This window comes from Ranitomeya imitator, chromosome 2 (assembly GCF_032444005.1).
Source record: "Ranitomeya imitator isolate aRanImi1 chromosome 2, aRanImi1.pri, whole genome shotgun sequence".
NCBI classification, from domain to species: Eukaryota; Metazoa; Chordata; class Amphibia; order Anura; family Dendrobatidae; genus Ranitomeya; species Ranitomeya imitator.
The window spans coordinates 163722599-163742201 of record NC_091283.1 but is presented as its reverse complement, the minus strand read 5'-3'; the positions used below and the strand labels follow the sequence as shown (position 1 = coordinate 163742201).

The 19603-nt window shown below is 46.6% G+C and overlaps 1 protein-coding gene across 10 annotated transcripts in view; it reads left to right on the top strand.

Moving 5' to 3' along the window:
• The window catches only part of LOC138662298 (multidrug and toxin extrusion protein 1-like), a 185073-nt gene extending 170854 nt beyond the window's left edge, over window positions 1–14219 (top strand). For all 10 annotated transcript variants that reach the window (XM_069747758.1, XM_069747755.1, XM_069747751.1 and 7 more), the window contains 9 exons: window positions 8195–8308; window positions 8435–8502; window positions 8663–8771; window positions 8957–9032; window positions 11906–11975; window positions 12265–12397; window positions 12969–13063; window positions 13138–13222; window positions 13553–14219. In XM_069747758.1, the coding sequence (XP_069603859.1) occupies window positions 8195–8308; window positions 8435–8502; window positions 8663–8771; window positions 8957–9032; window positions 11906–11975; window positions 12265–12397; window positions 12969–13063; window positions 13138–13222; window positions 13553–13755 (953 nt within the window). In that variant the 3' untranslated portion in view covers window positions 13756–14219. The remainder of the gene's footprint in view (window positions 1–8194; window positions 8309–8434; window positions 8503–8662; window positions 8772–8956; window positions 9033–11905; window positions 11976–12264; window positions 12398–12968; window positions 13064–13137; window positions 13223–13552) is intronic.
• Window positions 14220–19603: the final 5384 nt, after the last annotated feature.

Sequence of the window (19603 nt, the reverse complement as noted above, 5' to 3'; positions counted from 1 at the left end):
TCAAAAAAATAAAGGGAACACTAAAATCCCACATCCTAGATATCACTGAATGAAGTGTTCCAGTTGTAAATCTTTATTCATTACATAGTGGAATGTGCTGAGAACAATAAAACATAAATGATCAACGGAATTCACAACTAATATCCCACGGAGGTCTGGATTTGGAATGATGCTCAAAAAGTGGAAAATCAAATTACAGGCTTATCCAACTTCAGTGGAAATGCCTCAAGACAAGGAAATGATGCTCAGTAGTGTGTGTGGCCTCCACGTGCCTGTATGACCTCCCTACAATGCCTGGGCATGCTTCTGATGAGGCGGCGGATGGTCTCTTGAGGGATCACCTCCCAGAAATGGATTAAAGCATCCGTCAACTCCTGGACAGTCTGTGGTGCAACATGGCGTTGGTGGATGGAGCGAGACATGATGTCCCAGATGTGTTCGATTGGATTCAGTGCTGGGGAACGGGCAGGCCAGTCCATAGCTTCAATGCCTTCATCATGCAGGAACTGCTGGCACATTTCAGCCACATGAAGCCTAACATTGTCCTGCATCAGAAGGAACCCAGGGCCCAGTGCACTTGCATACAGTATCACAATGGGTCTGAGGATCTCATCCTGGTACCTAATGGTAGTCAGGGTAACGTTGGCTAGTAAATGGGAGGGGGGCTGTATGGCCCTCCAAAGAAATGCCACCCCACATCATTACTGATCAACTGCCAAACTGGCCATGCTGAAGGATGTTGAAGGCAGCAGAATGTTCTCCACAGCGTCTCCAGACTCTGTCACGTGCTCAGTGTGCACCTGCTCTTATCCATGAAGAGCACAGGGCGCCAGTGGCAAATTTGCCAATACTTTTGTTCTGTGGCAAATGCCAAGCATCCTGCACGGTGTTGTGCTGTAAGCACAACAACCACTTGTGAAAATCAGGCCCTCATGGAGTCTGTTTCTAGCAGTCTGAGCAGACACATGGATGTTAGTGGCCTGCTGGAGGTCATTTTGTAGGGCTCTGGCACTGCCCCTCCTTGCACAAAGGAGGAGGTAGCGGTCCTGCTGCTGGATTGCTGCCCCTTCCATGTCTCCTGGTATTGGTATCCTGGATGAGCTGCACTACCTGAGCAACTTCTGTGGATTGTAGACACCACCTCATGCTACAGTACAGTACCTCTAGGGGTGAAAGCAATCACAAAATACAAAAGTGACCAAAACAACAGCCTAAAAGGATGAGAACAGAGAAATGGTCTGTGGTCACCCCCTGCAGAACCACTCCTTTATAGGGAGTGTCTTGTTAATTGCCTACCATTTCTACCTGTTGTCTGTTTCATTTGCACAACAGCAGGAGAAATTGATTCACAATTGGTGTTGCTTCATAAATGGACAGGTTGATTTCACAGAAGTGTGATTAACTGAGTTAAGGTACCGTCACACATAACGATATCGTTATCGTTGCTTTTTGTGACGTAGCAACGATATCGTTAACGAAATCGTTATGCGTGACAGCGACCAACGATCAGGCCCCTGCTGGGAGATCGTTGGTCGCTGGGGAATGATCAGGACTTTATTTCGTCGCTGGATCTCCCGCTGACATCGCTGAATCGGCGTGTGTGACGCCGATTCAGCGATGTCTTCACTGGTAACCAGGGTAAACATCGGGTTACTAAGCGCAGGGCCGCGCTTAGTAACCCGATGTTTACCCTGGTTACCATTGTAAAAGTAAACAAAAAAAACAGTACATACTTACATTCCTGTCACGTCCCTCAGCGTCAGCTTCCCTGCGTCCCCCAGTGTCAGCGCCGGATGGCCGTAAAGCAGAGCACAGCGGTGACGTCACCGCTCTGCTTTCCGGCCAGCACTTACACAGTGCAGGGAAGCTGACGCTGGGGGACGCAACAGGAATGTAAGTATGTAGTGTTTTTTTTTTTTCTTTTACAATGGTAACCAGGGTAAACATCGGGTTACTAAGCGCGGCCCTGCGCTTAGTAACCCGATGTTTACCCTGGTTACGCGGGGACTTCGGCATCGTTGGTCGCTGGAGAGCTGTCTGTGTGACAGCTCTCCAGCGACCACACAACGACTTACCAACAATCACAGCCAGGTCGTATCGCTGGTCGTGATCGTTGGTAAATCGTTAAGTGTAACGGTACCTTTACATCGTGCTGTTTCAGGCTATGTGCCCATGATCCAAATCACTGTGTTCTATTGAATGCAGGTATATCTGCATGTGTTCACTGACCTGTATTGATGTAATTTCTGTTGCGGAGACTAGAGTCTCCGAAAGAGACATTCACATGCTGTAGTCCTGAAAGATGCGCCCCATGTCAGTGATCCACAGGTGCACATACAAATCCCATCCACTCTGCTGTAACATCTGGCTGCTGCGGTTTTGACTCTGCATAAATAAGCAGCATCAATACCACAGCAATTCCTGATCGTGGGCACATACCCTAAAGGTACCTTCACACATAACGATATTGTTAACGATATCGTTGCTTTTTGTGACGTAGCAACGATATCGTTAAGGAAATCGTTGTGTGACAGCGACCAACGATCAGGCCCCTGCTGGGAGATCGTTGGTCACTGAGGAAAGTCCAGAACTTTATTTCGTCGCTGGATCTCCCTGCAGACATCGCTGAATCGGCGTGTGTGACACCGATCCAGCGATGTCTTCACAGGTAACCAGGGTAAACATTGGGTTACTAAGCGCAGGGCCGCGCTTAGTAAACCGATGTTTACCCTGGTTACCAGCGTAAAAGTAAAAAAAACAAACACTACATACTTACCTACCGCTGTCTGTCCCCAGCGCTCTGCTTCTCTGCACTCCTCCTGCACTGGCTGTGAGCGTCGGTCAGCCAGAAAGCAGAGCGGTGACGTCACCGCTGTGCTTTCCGGCCGCTGTGCTCACAGTCAGTGCAGGAGGAGTGCAGAGAAGCAGAGCGCTGGGGACAGACAGCGGTAGGTAAGTATGTAGTTTTTGTTTTTTTTACTTTTACGCTGGTAACCAGGGTAAACATCGGGTTACTAAGCGCGGCCCTGCGCTTAGTAACCCGATGTTTACCCTGGTTACCCAGGGACTTCGGGATCGTTGGTCGCTGGAGAGCTGTCTGTGTGACAGCTCTCCAGCGACCAAACAGCGACGCTGCAGTGATCGACATCGTTGTCGGTAGCGCTGCAGCGTCGCTGAGTGTGAAGGTACCTTAAGGCCGGCGTCACACTAGCGAGTTTTACGGACGTATGAGAGGTGCAGAAAATGCGGATTGCATACGGTACAATGCTTCTCTATGCCCCAGCTCCTATCAGCCGTATTTTACTGATCCGTATTATACGGTCTTCTACGGCCATAGAAAATCGCAGCATGCTGCGTTTGTCACAGTATTGCACAAAAAATACGCCAATTAAAGTCTATGGGGGCGGGAAAATTATGGATTACACACGGACCAGCAGTGCGACTTGCGAGAAATACGCAGCGGTGTTCTAGCGAAAAGCCGGCAATTCAGTGCCGTGTACAGTAAAATCACACTGACAGGTTAGAATAGAATAGCTAAAATAAATGTCTACACATAGTATAGGGGTATATCTATATATATAATTGTCAAAGGGTTTTTACGTCTGTCTGTCCTGGAAATCCCGCGTCTCTGATTGGTTGAGGCCGCCAGGCCTCGACCAATCAGCGACGGGCACAGCGACGATGATGTCATAAAGGACGTAGACATCCCGTGTCTCTGATTGGTCGAGACTGCCAGGCCTCGACCAATCAGCAACGGGCACAGCGACGATGATGTCATAATGGTTGCCATGGCGACGATGATGTCATAAAGGTTGCCTCGACCAATCAGCGACGGGCACAGTCTGCCGCGAATTCTGGAATCATCATTGTCCATATACTACGGGGACATGCATATTCTAGAATACCCGATGCGTTAGAATCGGGCCACAATCTAGTAGTATATATATATATATATATATGTGTCAGTGAGACACATATATGTATATACTAGATGGTGGCCCGATTCTAACGCATCGGGTATTCTAGAATATGCATGTCCACGTAGTATATTACCCAGCCACGTAGTATATTGCCCAGCCACGTAGTCTATTGTCCAGCCACGTAGTATATTGCCCAGCCATGTAGTATATTGTCCAGCCACGTAGTATATTGTCCAGCCACGTAGTATATTGTCCAGCCACGTAGTATATTGTCCAGCCACGTAGTATATTGCACAGCCACGTAGTATATTGTCCAGCCACATAGTATATTGCACAGCCACATAGTATATTGCCCAGTCACATAGTATATAGCAGAGCCACGTAGTATATTGCACAGCGACGGAGTATACAGCACAGAGCCACGTAGTATATTGCACAGCGACGGAGTATACAGCACAGAACCACGTAGTATAGAGACCTAAAAAAAAACATATACTCACCTTCGGAAGGCCCTTGAAGTCCTGCTATACTTACCGTCCACCGCCTTTCTCGCTCCTCTCCACGCTCCCGGGACCGCTCCATTGCAAACGAATAACCGTGACAGAAGGACAGACAGAAGTACCCCTTAGACAATTATGTATATAGATATTAATATTTCATACAGCGCTAGGTAGGAGAAAAGCCGGTAATTCAATTGCCGGCTTTTGCTATCTCCTTCCTAAACCCGACATGATATGAGACATGGTTTACATACAGTAAACCATGTCATATCCTTTTTTTTTGCATATTCCACACTACTGTTAGTAGTGTGTATGTGCAAAATTTGGGCGCTCTAGCTATTAAATTAAAGGGTTAAATTGCGGAAAAAATTGGTGTGGGCTCCTGTGCAATTTTCTCCGCCAGAGTGGTAAAGCCAGTGACTGAGGGCAGATATTAATAGCCTGGAGAGGGACCATGGATATTGGCCCCCCCCATGGCTAAAAACATCTGCCCCAGCCATCCCAGAAAAGGCACATCTGGAAGATGCGCCTATTCTGGCACTTGGCCACTCTCTTCCCATTCCCGTGTAGCGGTGGGATATGGGGTAATGAAGGGTTAATGTCACCTTGCTATTGTAAGGTGACTTTAAGCCAGAATAATAATGGAGAGGCGTCAATTATGACACCTATCCATTATTAATCCAATAGTAGGAAATGGTTAATAAAACACACACACATTATTACAAACTATTTTAATGAAATATTTTATTAGACTCTTAATCCACCTGAAGACCCTCGTTCTGTAAAAAAGGAAAAATAAAAAATCAACAATATCGCATACCTTCCGTCGTTCTGTCACGTCCCACGATGTAAATCCACCTGAAGGGGTTAACTAATTTTACAAGCAGAAGCCTGCTAATGCAGCCGCCCCTGCCTGTAAAGACCCGGGGAATGAATGGAATGTAGGTCAATGACCTGTAGTTACCTTGAGTTGCGGTGATGCGCCCTCTGCTGGATGTCCTCATATGAACTCGAGCCTGGGAACTTTTCAGAATATTTTCCCAGGCTCGAGGTGTGTCTCATTGACTATATATATATATATATATATATATATATATATATATATATATATATATATATATATATATATATATGTATATATATATACGTATTTTTGGGACTATAAGACGCACCGGACTATAAGGCGCACCCAGGTTTTAGAGGTGGAAAATAGGGAAAAACAATATTTGAAGCAAAAAAATGTGGTAAAATATTTAATAACATACTATTATATGTGGTGTTATTATATATAATAGTATGTTATTATGTTGGAAGCTGCGGGACCAGTGTGGTGTCTGTACAGTACTATATGAAGACGCTGGAGGGTGAGTATGGGGGCACAGGGCTTATATTGAAAGCACCACTCCAGCACTGCAAAATAACACTGCAGTGCTGCTTTAAAATCCCATGGGAGAACTATAACTCCCAGCATGTCCTGCAGATCCTATGACATGCTGGGAGTTATAGTTCACCAAAGGAGTGGCAGAGTGCTTTATTGTGTTTTGTAAAGACTAACCTCTTAATTGTGGCAGCCAGCCACACTGTGGTGAGGTAAAAGTATCCCATGACTGCACACAGAGCCCTCCCTCTTGTTTCCTTTCCACAGCACAGGTTATGAGGAAGCTGCAGATTCTAGTGGAGAGCCTGAAGGACCTGTGATGATGTCAAGAAGAGGGAGGGCTCTGTGCTGCCATGTGATGCTCCAGCCCGCCCACTCCTGACATCAAACAGGTCCTGTTTGTGCACAGCACTCAGCCTCCAGCCCAGGCATGGCAGGCAGGTATGCAGCGATCTCCTCTCTCCCCCGGACCCTGCTGCTGCCTCCTCTCCCCCGGACACACAGATCTTCCCAGCTGCTGCAGGAATCAGCGCTGGGGAAGCCATTTGTGTCCCTGCTTAAGTGCAGTATTCATTTGCTGCTCCCAGCTCAGCTGATAGGTGGGCGGGGAGCCACTAATGAATATTCACTGCACTTAATCATCAGGACCACATGGTTTCCCCAGCACTGATTCCAGGCAGTGGGGACATCCTGAAGTGGCATAACAGTGCGATCCCACTCACTGCTGCCCCCCTCCCCACATGCTACATCCCTACCATAAGACGCACCCACACTTTCCTCCCAAATTTGGAGGAAAAAAAAGTGAGTCTTATGGTCAGAAAAATACGGTATATGTTTTTACGATTATTTGAGCCCATGGATCCATTGTATGTCCGTATTGCAAGCCTGCGAGAAAATCTTGCAGTACGGATGCCATACAGATTACATACGGAGGATGCCATGCGCAAAATACGCTGACACACCATGCCTACGGATGACATACGGATCACTATTTTGGGGACTTTTCTGCGTATTATGGCCGTAAATAACGGACCGTATTTTCATACGCTGAGTGTGACGCCGGCCTAAGTCTTCCCTTTATTTTTTTGAGCAGTGTATTTGGAAACTGTAAACCTCACTTGCAGTAGAAATAGACAAAATAAAAGGTGCAAAGTAAAAGAATACAGCGCAAATGAAAAACACAAGAAAATACACAAAAAAGGTGCAAATGCAATAGTTAAATTGAACTCTGTTTTCAATGTTTACCATTTGCAAGATCTCTGGTTGCTGGCAGTGAATGGAAACGCCCCGGCTTACATCATGAGTTAAGGTACCTTCACACATAACGATATCGTTAAGGAAATCGTTCTGTGTGACAGCGACCAGCGATCAGGCCCCTGCTGGGAGATCGTTGGTCGCTGAGGAAAGTCCAGAACTTTATTTCGTCGCTGGACTCCCTGCAGACATCGCTGGATCGGCGTGTGTGACACCGATCCAGCGATGTCTTCACTGGTAACCAGGGTAAACATCGGGTTACTAAGCGCAGGGCCGCGCTTAGTAACCCGATGTTTACCCTGGTTACCAGCGTAAAAGTAAAAAAAAAAAAACACTACATACTTACCTACCGCTGTCTGTCCCCGGCGCTGTGCTTCTCTGCACTCCTCCTGCACTGGCTGTGAGCGTCGGTCAGCCGGAAAGCAGAGCGGTGACGTCACCGCTCTGCTTTCCGTCCGCTGTGCTCACAGCCAGTGCAGGAGGAGTGCAGAGAAGCAGAGCGCCGGGGACAGACAGCGGTAGGTAAGTATGTACTGTTTTTTTTTTTTTACTTTTACGCTGGTAACCAGGGTAAACATCGGGTTACTAAGCGCGGCCCTGCGCTTAGTAACCCAATGTTTACCCTGGTTACCCGGGGACCTCAGGATCGTTGGTCGCTGGAGAGCTGTGTGACAGCTCTCCAGCGACCAAACAGCGACGTTGCAGCGATCGACATCGTTGTTGGTATCGCTGCAGCGTCGCTGAGTGTGAAGGTACCTTTAATGCAAAGGCTCTGCTCACATGTGCATTATTTCCAGATTTTTGTTCCGACGTTGGATGTGCCGGACGCCCTGCATGCGGGACACCATAATGGGGTCAGTCTGGTTTCCACCACGGTATTTGGTATTTTTGGCCAGATCTGTCAATGTGAACAAACCGAAACCTGACAAGACCCAACACATCTCACAGTTGAGGATTTGTTACAATGGCATCAGTCTAAACAATCCTCTGTGAGATAAACAGGTGGCTTGTGCGGACGGTTGTTGCAGTGTATCAGTGCAGACACTGACAGATTACCATTGTTTCCATTCACTGACATCAGACACACGAGAAATGAATATAAAATTACATGGTGAATGGGGCCTAACTGCAGCTTTTCCCAGGGTGGTCCATGGCCTGCTTTGAGGACTGGGGTCCCTTCATCCGACTCGCCATTCCCAGCATGCTCATGGTCTGTGCAGAATGGTGGGCATTTGAGATTGGAACCATATTGTCCGGTAAGTTCCAGAAGCCCCTCCGTAGTCTGATGCTTTGTTTTCTCCTTGGGATAAGCGGTGTGCGCTGTATACCAGTGTGTATGCCAATAATACATAGCGGGCTATAATAATTCTCCATCCCCTCAGGGGTCCTCAGCATGGAAGATCTCGGGGCTCAAACAATTACCTATCAGTTGGCGATCATTGTCTTCATGGTAAGGACCCCCATTATTTTCTCTCATCTTACCCTCGTCTGTGGCCCCCATGTATAATCCCCTGCCATGATTCATGAGAAGCAGCCCCTAACTGGGGGTCCACACGAGGCAGAATCCGCTGAGGTGGGTCTTATAATGCTGCACTATTTCTGCTCTACAGGTGCCAATGGGGTTCAGCATCGCGGCCAGCGTCCGGGTGGGTCACGCTCTCGGGGCAGGAGACATTGTACAAGCCAAAAAATCCATGCTTGTCGCCATATCAATGACAGGTAATGAAGAAAAAAGCTGCACAAACATCACATACAAGGACACAGCTGCCGTCTGAAACACTCTGTGCTGCTGTGGCTTCTGCCACATATCCGCAGCTGCCATCCCACATTTCCACAATCCTTGCACTGTCCTTACTAATGTAATCATATTTACAGTCTTCTGAAATAGCCTTTTTTTGCTACAGAATCCTGTGCCCTGATCTCTAGCATTCTGCTACTCAGCCTGAAGAACGTGATCGCCTACATATTCACTTCAGATGAGTAAGAGGGGCGCTGTTCCTTTAAATGTATTATCACAGGACATATAATATCCAAGCAGATATATCACCATGGTTCATGCTTCAGTCTGGAGCCTGCTCTGATTCTTCAGTGTATGCTGTCTATAAAGCGTGGCACTGGAAACAGTCAGCAATCTATGGCTGTACAGCGCTTTCACCCCGAGACCTAAAGACTGCACCAGCAGAATAGTGAGTGCAGCTCTGGAATATAATACAGGGTGTAACTCAGGATCAGTAATGTAATGTATGTACACAGTGACTGCACCAGCAGAATAGTGAGTGCAGCTCTGGAGTATAATACAGGATGTAACTCAGGATCAGTACAGGATCAGTAATGTAATGTGTGTACACAGTGACTGCACCAGCAGAATAGTGAGCGCAGCTCTGGGGTATAATACAGGATGTAACTCAGGATCAGTAATGTAATGTATGTACACAGTGACTACACCAGCAAAATAGTGAATACAGCTCTGGAGTATAATACAGGATGTAACTCAGGATCAGTAATGTAATGTATGTACGCAGTGACTGCACCAGCAGAATAGTGAGTGCAGCTCTGGGGTATAATACAGGATGTAACTCAGGATCAGTACAGGATCAGTAAAGTAATGTGTGTACACAGTGACTGCACCGGCAGAATAGTGAGCGCAGCTCTGGGGTATAATACAGGATGTAACTCAGGATCAGTAATGTAATGTATGTACGCAGTGACTGCACCAGCAGAATAGTGAGTGCAGCTCTGGAGTATAATACAGGATGTAACTCAGGATCAGTAATGTAATGTATGTACGCAGTGACTGCACATGCAGAATAGTGAGCGCAGCTCTGGAGTATAATACAGGATGTAACTAAGGATCAGTACATGATCAGTAATGTAATGTATGTACACAGTGACTGCACCAGCAGAATAGTGAGCGCAGCTCTGGGGTATAATACAGCATGTAACTCAGGATCAGTACAGGATCAGTACTGTAATGTATGTACACAGTGACTGCACCAGCAGAATAGGGAGTGCAGCTCTGCAGTATAGTTGAGCATATTTGTATATGTAAAGATGGAGACACCCTTTAAAGAGAGAAGGTGTGTTTTATGTATGAGGGTGTGAAGTACAATTATAGAGAGTAGTTGTAGAATGTAAGTCCACAAGGACAGGGTCCTCTCCCCTCTGTACCAGTCTGTCATCGTAAATTTGTGTACTGTAAATGATACCTATAACCCTGTATGTAACCCTTTCTCATGTACAGCACCATGGAATTAATGGTGCTATATACAGTTAGGTCCATATATATTTGGACAGAGACAACATTTTTCTAATTTTGGTTATAGACATTACCACAATGATTTTTAAACAAAACAATTCAGATGCAGTTTAAGTTCAGACTTTCAGCTTTCATTTGAGGGTATCCACATAATAATTGGATGAAGAGTTTAGGAGTTTCAGCTCCTTAACATGTGCCATCCTGTTTTTAAAGGGACCAAAAGTAATTGGGCAGATTCAATAATTTTAAATAAAATATTCATTTTTAGTACTTGGTTGAAAACCTTTTGCTGGCAATGACTGCCTGAAGTCTTGAACTCATGGACATCACCAGACGCTGTGTTTCCTCCTTTTTGACGCTCTGCCAGGCCTTCACTGCGGTGGTTTTCAGTTGCTGTTTGTTTGTTGGCCTTTCTGTCTGAAGTTTAGTCTTTAACAAGTGAAATGCATGCTCAATTGGGTTGAGATCAGGTGACTGATTTGGCCATTCAAGAATATTCCACTTCTTTGCTTGAATAAACTCCTGGTTGCTTTGGCTTTATGTTTTGGTTCATTGTCCATCTGTAGTTTGGCTGCATTTGGCTGAGCACACAGTATGTCTCTGAATACCTCAGAATTAATTTGGCTGCTTCTGTCCTGTGTCACATCATCAATAATCACTAGTGACCCAGTAACACTGGCAGCCATGCATGCCCAAGCCATCATACTTTTCTCTTTCCATCATTCTGGTAGAGGTTGATCTTGGTTTCATCTGTCCAAAGAATGTTCTTCCAGAACTGTGCTGGCTTTTTTAGATGTTTTTTAGCATAGTCCAGTCTAGCCTTTTTATTCTTGATGCTTATGAGTGGCTTGCACTGTGCAGTGAACCCTCTGTATTTACTTTCATGCAGTCTTCTCTTTATGGTAGATTTGGATATTGATACGCCGACCTCCTGGAGAGTGTTGGTCACTTGGTTGGCTGTTGTGAAGGGGTTTCTCTTCACCATGGAGATTATTCTTCGATCATCCACCACTGTTGTCTTTCGTTGGCGCCCAGGTCTTTTTGCATTGATGAGTTCACCAGTGCTTTCTTTCTTTCTCAGGATGTACCAAACTGTAGATTTTGCCACTCCTAATATTGTAGCAATTTCTCGGATGGGTTTTTTCTGTTTTCACAGCTTAAGGATGGCTTGTTTCACCTGCATGGAGAGCTCCTTTGACCGCATGTTTACTTCACAGCAAAACCTTCCAAATGCAAGCACCACACCTCAAATCAACTCCAGGCCTTTTATCTGCTTAATTGAGAATGACGTAACGAAGGGATTGCCCACACCTGTCTATGAAATAGCCTTGGAGTCAATTGTCCAATTACTTTTGGTCCCTGTAAAAACAGGGTGGCACATGTTAAGGAGCTGAAACTCCTAAACCCTTCATCCAATTTTAATGTGGATACCCTCAAAAGAAAACTGAAAGTCTGAACTTCAACTGCATTTGAATTGTTTTGTTTAAAATTCATTGTGGTAATGTCTATAACCAAAATTAGAAAAATGTTGTCTCTGTCCAAATACATATGGACCTAACTGTAAATACATAATATAATAACAATCTCTGTCCTATAGGTATATAGTGAAGCTGGTCAGCTACGTTCTTCCTATATATGCCGGGTGTCATCTTCTTGAAGCATGTGTGGTGAGATTTTTTTTTCTTTATAAATGCAGATCCCATGACTTCTTATCCGGGCTGTGGCCATCCTTTAACAATGTCATAGGGGCATTGTGTATGCAATGATGATGGACATTGATCTATACTGACGCAAATAATGCCCTTGTGATAAAACTACACTTGTTACAATTAAGAACAGAAAGTTTTGTCATGAGGGCAGAGTAAACACAAAGATGTTTCATCCATTTGTCTATCTCTGATGCCAGATTATTGTAATTTGATGACCATTTGTTCTCCATTGTGTCTTTTCTCGTAGGTCACGTGTTCTGGCGTTCTGCGTGGCACTGGGAAGCAGAAAATCGGGGCCATTTTTCATGCTGTTGGCTATTACATCATTGGTCTTCCGGTGGGAATCTCTCTGATGTTTGCGGCCAAAATGGGAATAAAAGGTAATCACTTTTTTTAACTGAATTATCCCATGTATCTTTCCCTAGTACATCATCTTACAACATGTGTCCTCCATTCGCAACCAAAGCTGCATTTAGAGTCCTCCTCAGTGATCTCGTACAGACTGTAGCTTTGCTACCAAACATGGGGTCCTAAAACTTAAGTGTAAGATTGCGAATTTCCTGTGAGCTCCCACAATCTACCACACTCTGGGATGTGTTAGGATGCAGATTTGTATGCGAGTGGAGGATACGCATTTTGAGTAGAAGACTAAGAGTAAAAGCAAGGTTCCCCTCTAAATAGATCTCTTTATAAAAGAGGCCTAATGTACAGTAACTCACATTGAGCTCCCACATTCAACGGAAAATCAGCAACGTTTTAGATGCAGCTCTTGATGTGAACAGAGCATCAATGTTTTATGTAAATAAGAAAGATAAAGCTGTAGAAGTGGAGTTGCCCTTTAAGCGCCTCACATTGTAAAATATTGATATTCTATGTGAGGAATGTAGAAAACACAAGCTGAAGCATCAGTATGGCTGCCAATGATATCACCGCTGCCTTGCTTGGTCCTAGGGTTCTGGATCGGGATCCTGCTCTGCGCTTTTCTGCAGATCATCATTTTCTTAGTCTTCGTATTCAAGATCGACTGGGAAAAGGCGTCACAAGAGGTCAGCGCCCGCGAGGTGTGGTCGAGCTCGGTCGTGATGTGTGCTGTAACTTCACCACCCTATTCTTATTTTAGGCACAAGCCAGGGGCAAGCAGAGGGTCTGGACTACACAAGACGTGCAGAACACGGCGGCCATTTATCAGGGAGCGGCCATGATCGGTACGTAAACTACAATTCATCCAGTCGTCCTTTTCAGTCAAGTTGCGAAAATTTCCAATGAACCCGAGATAAATCTGGTCCTGGGAAAGCTTGGTGACAAGCAATGTACTCACGGTTCCTGAGCATAGGGGCATTGTTACCCAGGGGGGTCATCATTGATGATCCCCTGATCCCTGCCCTACTGCGTAGCAGGCTGGTGCCGAGCCTGGGGGGACAGCTTGCCAGTAAAGGTGGCCATATTGCTTATCATATCTGGGCATAAGTGGAAGACAGAATATGCAGGCCCTCGCTTATTACCATCTCGCTCCTGACCATTTCCTAATTTTACAGAACTCACAGAAGAGCCCAGACCCTTGAGCTCCACGGCCACAGAAAGTGACCAGAGGCCGGACCCCTTGCAGGCCGACTCCCCACACCCTGAAGGAACCTGCAGCCCCTTATCCAGGAAGCAGCTGTTCCTGCAAAGATCTTTAATTCTCCTTGCCTCGCTCACCGTACTAATGATTGGGATACTAATAAGGCTTTGTGTATGAGCGCAGCTCCGGGAACTAAATGCAGCCAGTGATTAAATCCATGCTGTCCAGGGAGGCAGCTCCTACGTCAGACGCACACCTTCCTGGTGACACTGGCAGGGTATGGACCCATCCAGACAAAGTGCAGCGGGCAGGAACGCAGGACTGCACCAGGCACCCAGTGAGGTTCATCATGGTGCAATCACAGAGAGCTTTATTTTTGCTGAAATTAAATTATATGCCAAGTCTCCAGCATGGGGAAGAATCATGGAGCCGTTCCCGCATCATACACCTTGTATTTATAGTCATCACCATTGTCAAGATCTCGGCTGTGTGTAAGAGCGACCATTCTTACACTGTACCCAGGACTGAAAAGCCCTAATCTTCTCCGATGGCCGCTACCGTCAGATCCAGTTTACAAATTGTTTTTTGCACTGATACATTGCAGCAAACTACCAGAAAATAAAGGAGATGTGTGCTGGTAATGTGATTACCCGGACTGGATATGTATACATTTGTTCTAAACCCTCATTTACCAGATTTTAGCTTTCTGTCGGGGAATAGAAACTCCCATATTTACATCCAGAGACTGAAATCAGAACAAGCGGTGCATTAAGAAAAAAATATAGTTCTTACCGATAACGGTATTTCTCTGAGCCCATGACGGCACCACGGAGAGAGGGGATCCGCCCACCAAGGACAGGAAACCTACGGATAAAAAGGCGGTACCACTCTCCTGCATCAGTTTGTTTACATAGATAACGATGGGAGACTACTAAGACATTTGTAAAATAATTTTAACTGCTTAGCATAACAAGATACCGCGTGAATTCCAACTATAAATGGATTATGGCACTATTTCAAGGTGTACACCCATAAGTGAAGGGAGGGAATGTACGGGTGCCGTCATGGGCTCAGAGAAATACCGTTATCGGTAAGAACTATATTTTTCTCTGATCGCCCATGACGGCACCACGGAGAGATTTGAATAGATGGTACATTCAGGGAGGGACCACCGCCTCCAGAACCCTTTTACCGAAAGTAAGGTCTGAAGAGGAGATTAGGTCCAATCTATAGTGCCTATAGAATGTGGATGGTGAGGACCAGGTAGCAGCTCTACATATCTGGTCTATGGAAGCTCCGGCCTTCTCCGCCCAGGAAGTTGCTACTGCCCTCGTTGAGTGAGCCTTAACCTCCCCAGGAACGGACATCCCACTTGCTGAATAAGATAGACTGATGGCGTCTGTGATCCATCTTGCTATGGTGGCCTTAGATGCTTTTTTCCCCTTCCGGGGACCCTGAAAACACACAAACAGAGAGGAATCCTCCCTACTCTCTCTAGTGACTTCTAGGTAGTGTAAGAGACATCTCCTTACATCTAGTGTATGTAGTGTTTGTTCCTCCTCGTTCTTAGGATTGGGGTAGAAGGAGGGGAGAGATATCTCTTGAGACCTGTGAAATTTTGAAGCCACTTTCGGGAGATATGCTGGGTCTGTTTTTAGAATAACCCGATCCTCTAGAAATTGTGTGTGAGGAAGGCAGGCTGATAGAGCTTGTAAGTCACTGACCCTACGGGCAGAAGTGAGTGCAACTAATAGAGCGGTTTTGAGGGATAGCGTTTTTATAGTAGATTCATGCAATGGTTCGAATGGAGGACTAGTCAGTGCTTTAAGGACCACGTTTAAGTCCCATTGAGGAACCACTTTTACTGGTAGAGGCCTAGATCTTCCTGCTGCCTTAATGAATCTAGAGATCCATCTATTTGAAGCTAGGTCAAAATTAAATAGGGCTCCTAATGCTGCCACGTGAACTTTTAGTGTACTGGTGGCTAACCCCATATCCAGGCCATTTTGTAGGAACTCTAATATGGAATTGATGGGAATCTCTTTCCCTATTTTTGCACCTGAAAAGGACAGGAACTTTTTCCATATTTTGCCGTACTGTTTCGTTGTAACCGGCTTCCTACTTTTTAACAGAGTTGAAATTAACCCCGAAGAGAACCCTCTGTTTTCTAATATTTTCCTCTCAAGAGCCAGGCTGTCAAGTGCAAGTTCTTGACTTGTGGATGACAGATAGGGCCCTGTGACAACAGATCCCGGAGGTCTGGTAATACCCAAGGGTCGGATATTGACATTTTCCTCATCCATGAGAACCAAGGTCTCTTCGGCCAGAACGGGGCAATTAAGATGACCAGCGCCCCGTCCTCCCGAATCTTCCTCAGCACTGCTGGAATCAGAAAGAGGGGAGGAAAGGCATAGACCAGATGATAACCCCAGGGGATCAGGAACGCGTCCACAGCTACTGGGTTCCCCAGGGGAGATAGGGAGCAAAAGGAGGCTACTTTTTTGTTTAAATGGCTCGCGAAGAGATCTATTTTGGGAACACCCCATTTTTGTGTGATCTGGGTGAATATCTCCGCATTTAGTTCCCATTCCCCCTGTTTTAGGCTGGATCGACTGAGGAAGTCTGCCTTGTAATTGTCTACCCCCTTTATGTGTAGGCTTGTCAGGGATAGAAGGTTGTTCTCGGCTAACTGAAGGATTGAGTTGGTCACTTCCATTAGGCTTTTGGAACGGGTACCCCCCTGATGGTTTATGTAGGATACTACTACCTGATTGTCTGACATCACTCTTACGTGGTGAGATTGAAGGACCCCCGAGAATTCCTGAAGGGCAAATTTTACGGCCAGGAGTTCCTTCATATTGGAGGAACTGTTTGCCAGGGAAGGGGACCAAATGCCCTGAGCTACCAAGTCGCCCAGATGAGCTCCCCACCCTGAGGGGCTTGCGTCCGTAGTTAGGACCTTTGATATTGGGATCAGCCATGGAACTCCCTGGGAAAGATTTTCCCGCAACGTCCACCAAATCAGAGAGTGATTGGTGCGAGGAGATAATGTTAACCGCCCTTCTAAATACTCTCCTAGGAGGATTTGCTCTGAAAGTAGCTGCCATTGGAGATCTCTTGAGTGTAGTTGGGCCCACTGGACCGCAGGCATGCACGAGGTCATAGAGCCTAACAGGGACATGCCCTGACGGAGAGTTATAGAGGGGAGAGATTGTACTCTTAACGCTAAACTCATTATCTTTTGTATCTTGCTCTCTGGGAGCCGGCATTCCATTTTCCTGGAGTCTAGAGTGAGACCTAGGTACTCCTGAACCTGAGAAGGCACCAGTCTGGATTTCTCTAGGTTTATTAGCCAGCCCAGGTCTTTTAGAGAGTGAATCACTAAATCTAGCTGATTCATACAATGTTGCGGGGAGGAGCCTATCACCAGAAAATCGTCCAGATATGGTACGATCAGGGTGTTTTCTTCCCTGAGGTGAGCCATTACCTCCGCGACCAGTTTTGTAAAGACCCTCGGGGCTATTGCTAGGCCAAATGGTAGGGCTGTGAACTGGAAGTGACTTAGGACTCCCTTGATGTGGATTGCCATTCTCAGGAATCTTTGGTGATCCTTGTGTATTGGGACGTGATAATACGCGTCCTTCAAGTCCAGGACCACCATGAAGCATTGAGGAAACAGCATTTTGATTGATGACTTTATTGTTTCCATCTTGAACGCCTGAACCTCTAGGTAATTGTTTAGGTTCCTCAAATTGATAATAGTCCTGAAGGAACCGTCTGGTTTCTTCCTCAGGAATAGAGGGGAATAGTACCCTTGCCCTCTTTCTTGAGGGGGAACTTCCAGGAGTACTCCTTTTTTACTAACCCCACAATCTCTTTCTCCAGTGTTAACTGTTCTTCTGCCGAGGATCTCATAGGTGTTATCTTGAAAGAGGGACGAGGGTACCTCTTGAATGTTAATCTTAGTCCTGATTTTATGATACTTAAGATCCATTGACTGGAGGTGATCTTTTCCCAGGCTGGGAGAAAGAGGGATAATCTCCCTCCCACCTGGGGCGAACCTTCATTGTGGAGGTTTCTTGTTGTCATTGAGGTTTTTGTTAAAGATGAACCCTTTATTCTTCGTCTTCTTATCTTCCCACTTCCCCTGGCCTCTCCCTGGGTTCTTACGGAAAAACCTCTTGTTCCGAAAGGGCTTTCTATAAGAGGGGAGACCCAGAGAGGGGAAGGACTTTTTCTTGTCTCCTGCTTTTTCCAGGATGTCATCTAGAGTTGACCCGAACAGAAACTCTCCTTCACAAGGAATGGTGCACAATTTCGTTTTTGTCTGTAGGTCGCCCGGCCAATTCTTAAGCCAGAGAGCACGTCTAGCCGCATTAGCAAACACTGCTGCTCTGGCGGATAGCCTGATGGAGTCGGCCGAGGCGTCGGCTAGGAAAGCCGCGGCCCCTCTCATTACGGGTAGTGTGTTTAGAATTGAGTCCCGGGAAGTTTTCCCCTTCAATTGACCTTCTAGTTGGTTTAGCCAGATCATCAGCGAGCGTGAAGTACATGCTGCTGCAACTGCTGGCTTCAGGCCTCCTCCTGCTGCCTCCCAGGACCCTTTGAGAAAGGCATCTGCCTTCTTGTCCATGGGGTCTTTTAGAACCCCCATGTCCTCAAACGGGAGGGCGAATTTCTTTGAGGCTTTAGCAATCGCTACATCTAATTTGGGGGCCTTTTCCCAAAAGGAGCATGATTCCTCCTCAAAGGGGTATTTCCTTTTTGGCGTCAAGAGAGTCTTCCTCATGGGCTTCTTCCATTCCTTCTTAATCAAGGCCGCGATTGCTTCGTTAAGCGGGAAAGCTCTTCTCTTTTTCTGTTCTAGGCCCCCAAACATGATGTCTTGTACTGTTTTTTTAGGATGGGAGTCTACCAACCCCATGGTACTTCTCACCGCCTTTATGAGGCCATCAGTATCCTCTAGAGGGAAACAATTATGTCCCCCAGAGGAAGAAGTAGATGATGCAGATGAATCAGAGGAGGGTGAAGACCTTGAACTCTCACTATCACTTTCGGATTTTGAGACCGGAGATGGGGACCTGTGTTTGGACTTCCTCCTTTTTTTCCCACTTTTTAGTGACCTAAAGGTGTCCTCCACTTGCTCCTTAATTAGGGTTTTAAGATCTGTTGCAAACCCTGGAAGGTTTTCAGATACAGTCTGCTGAATGCAGGTATTGCATAGTCTCTTATCCCATGTAGGTGGAAGATCCTCTCTACAGATGGCGCAACTTTTGTGCTTAGTTTTAGCTACGCTTTTCCTTCCCTAAAAGAGACAAATAACACTCTTACTGTCTCTGACATTCACGAAGATCCACTTACCACCTCCAGGACCCATAAATACCGGTTGGGGGTTTTCTGCCTCTGGCTTTCTCCCCGACGCCGTACTGGACTCCTTACTGTGTTGAGACCTTTGGCGTTCCTTGCTGGTGTCCTGGTGTCCCTTCTGCTGTCGCCTTTTTTGCTGCTGCTGCTGTGGCGATGTTGCAGGTGGAGGTGATTCGGGCAAAGGTGATGCCGGATTACTCATACTGCTGCTGTTTGCAGATGCTGCCTCGAGCTTGGCTGAGCTAGCGCTTTTATCTCTTGAGGCTCCTGCTTTTTACTGCAGAGCCACTGGGAGGAAGTAGATTCTCCTATTTGAATCCTCCCGCTGACCGCACCTGCGCAGAAGCGAGCGCTGAACGCCGGCGCCTGCGCAATAACTCCTACATGGTCCCTAACAGCCGCCTGCTAGCGCCTGCGCAAATCGTACCAAACTGACGGCCGGGCCACGCCGGCGCCTGCGCAGAGCGCACCAGGCGCCCGGCCGGCAGATCCGCCGGAACCTGTGCTAAGCGTCCGGCCGGAAACATACCGGCCGCTGCATGCGCCCCAGCGCCTGGCCGGAACCCCGCCGGCGCCTGCGCAGAGCGCAACAGGCGCCCGGCCGGAAGTCCCGCCGGCGCCTGCGCAGAACGCACCCGGAAATACACCGGCGCCTGCA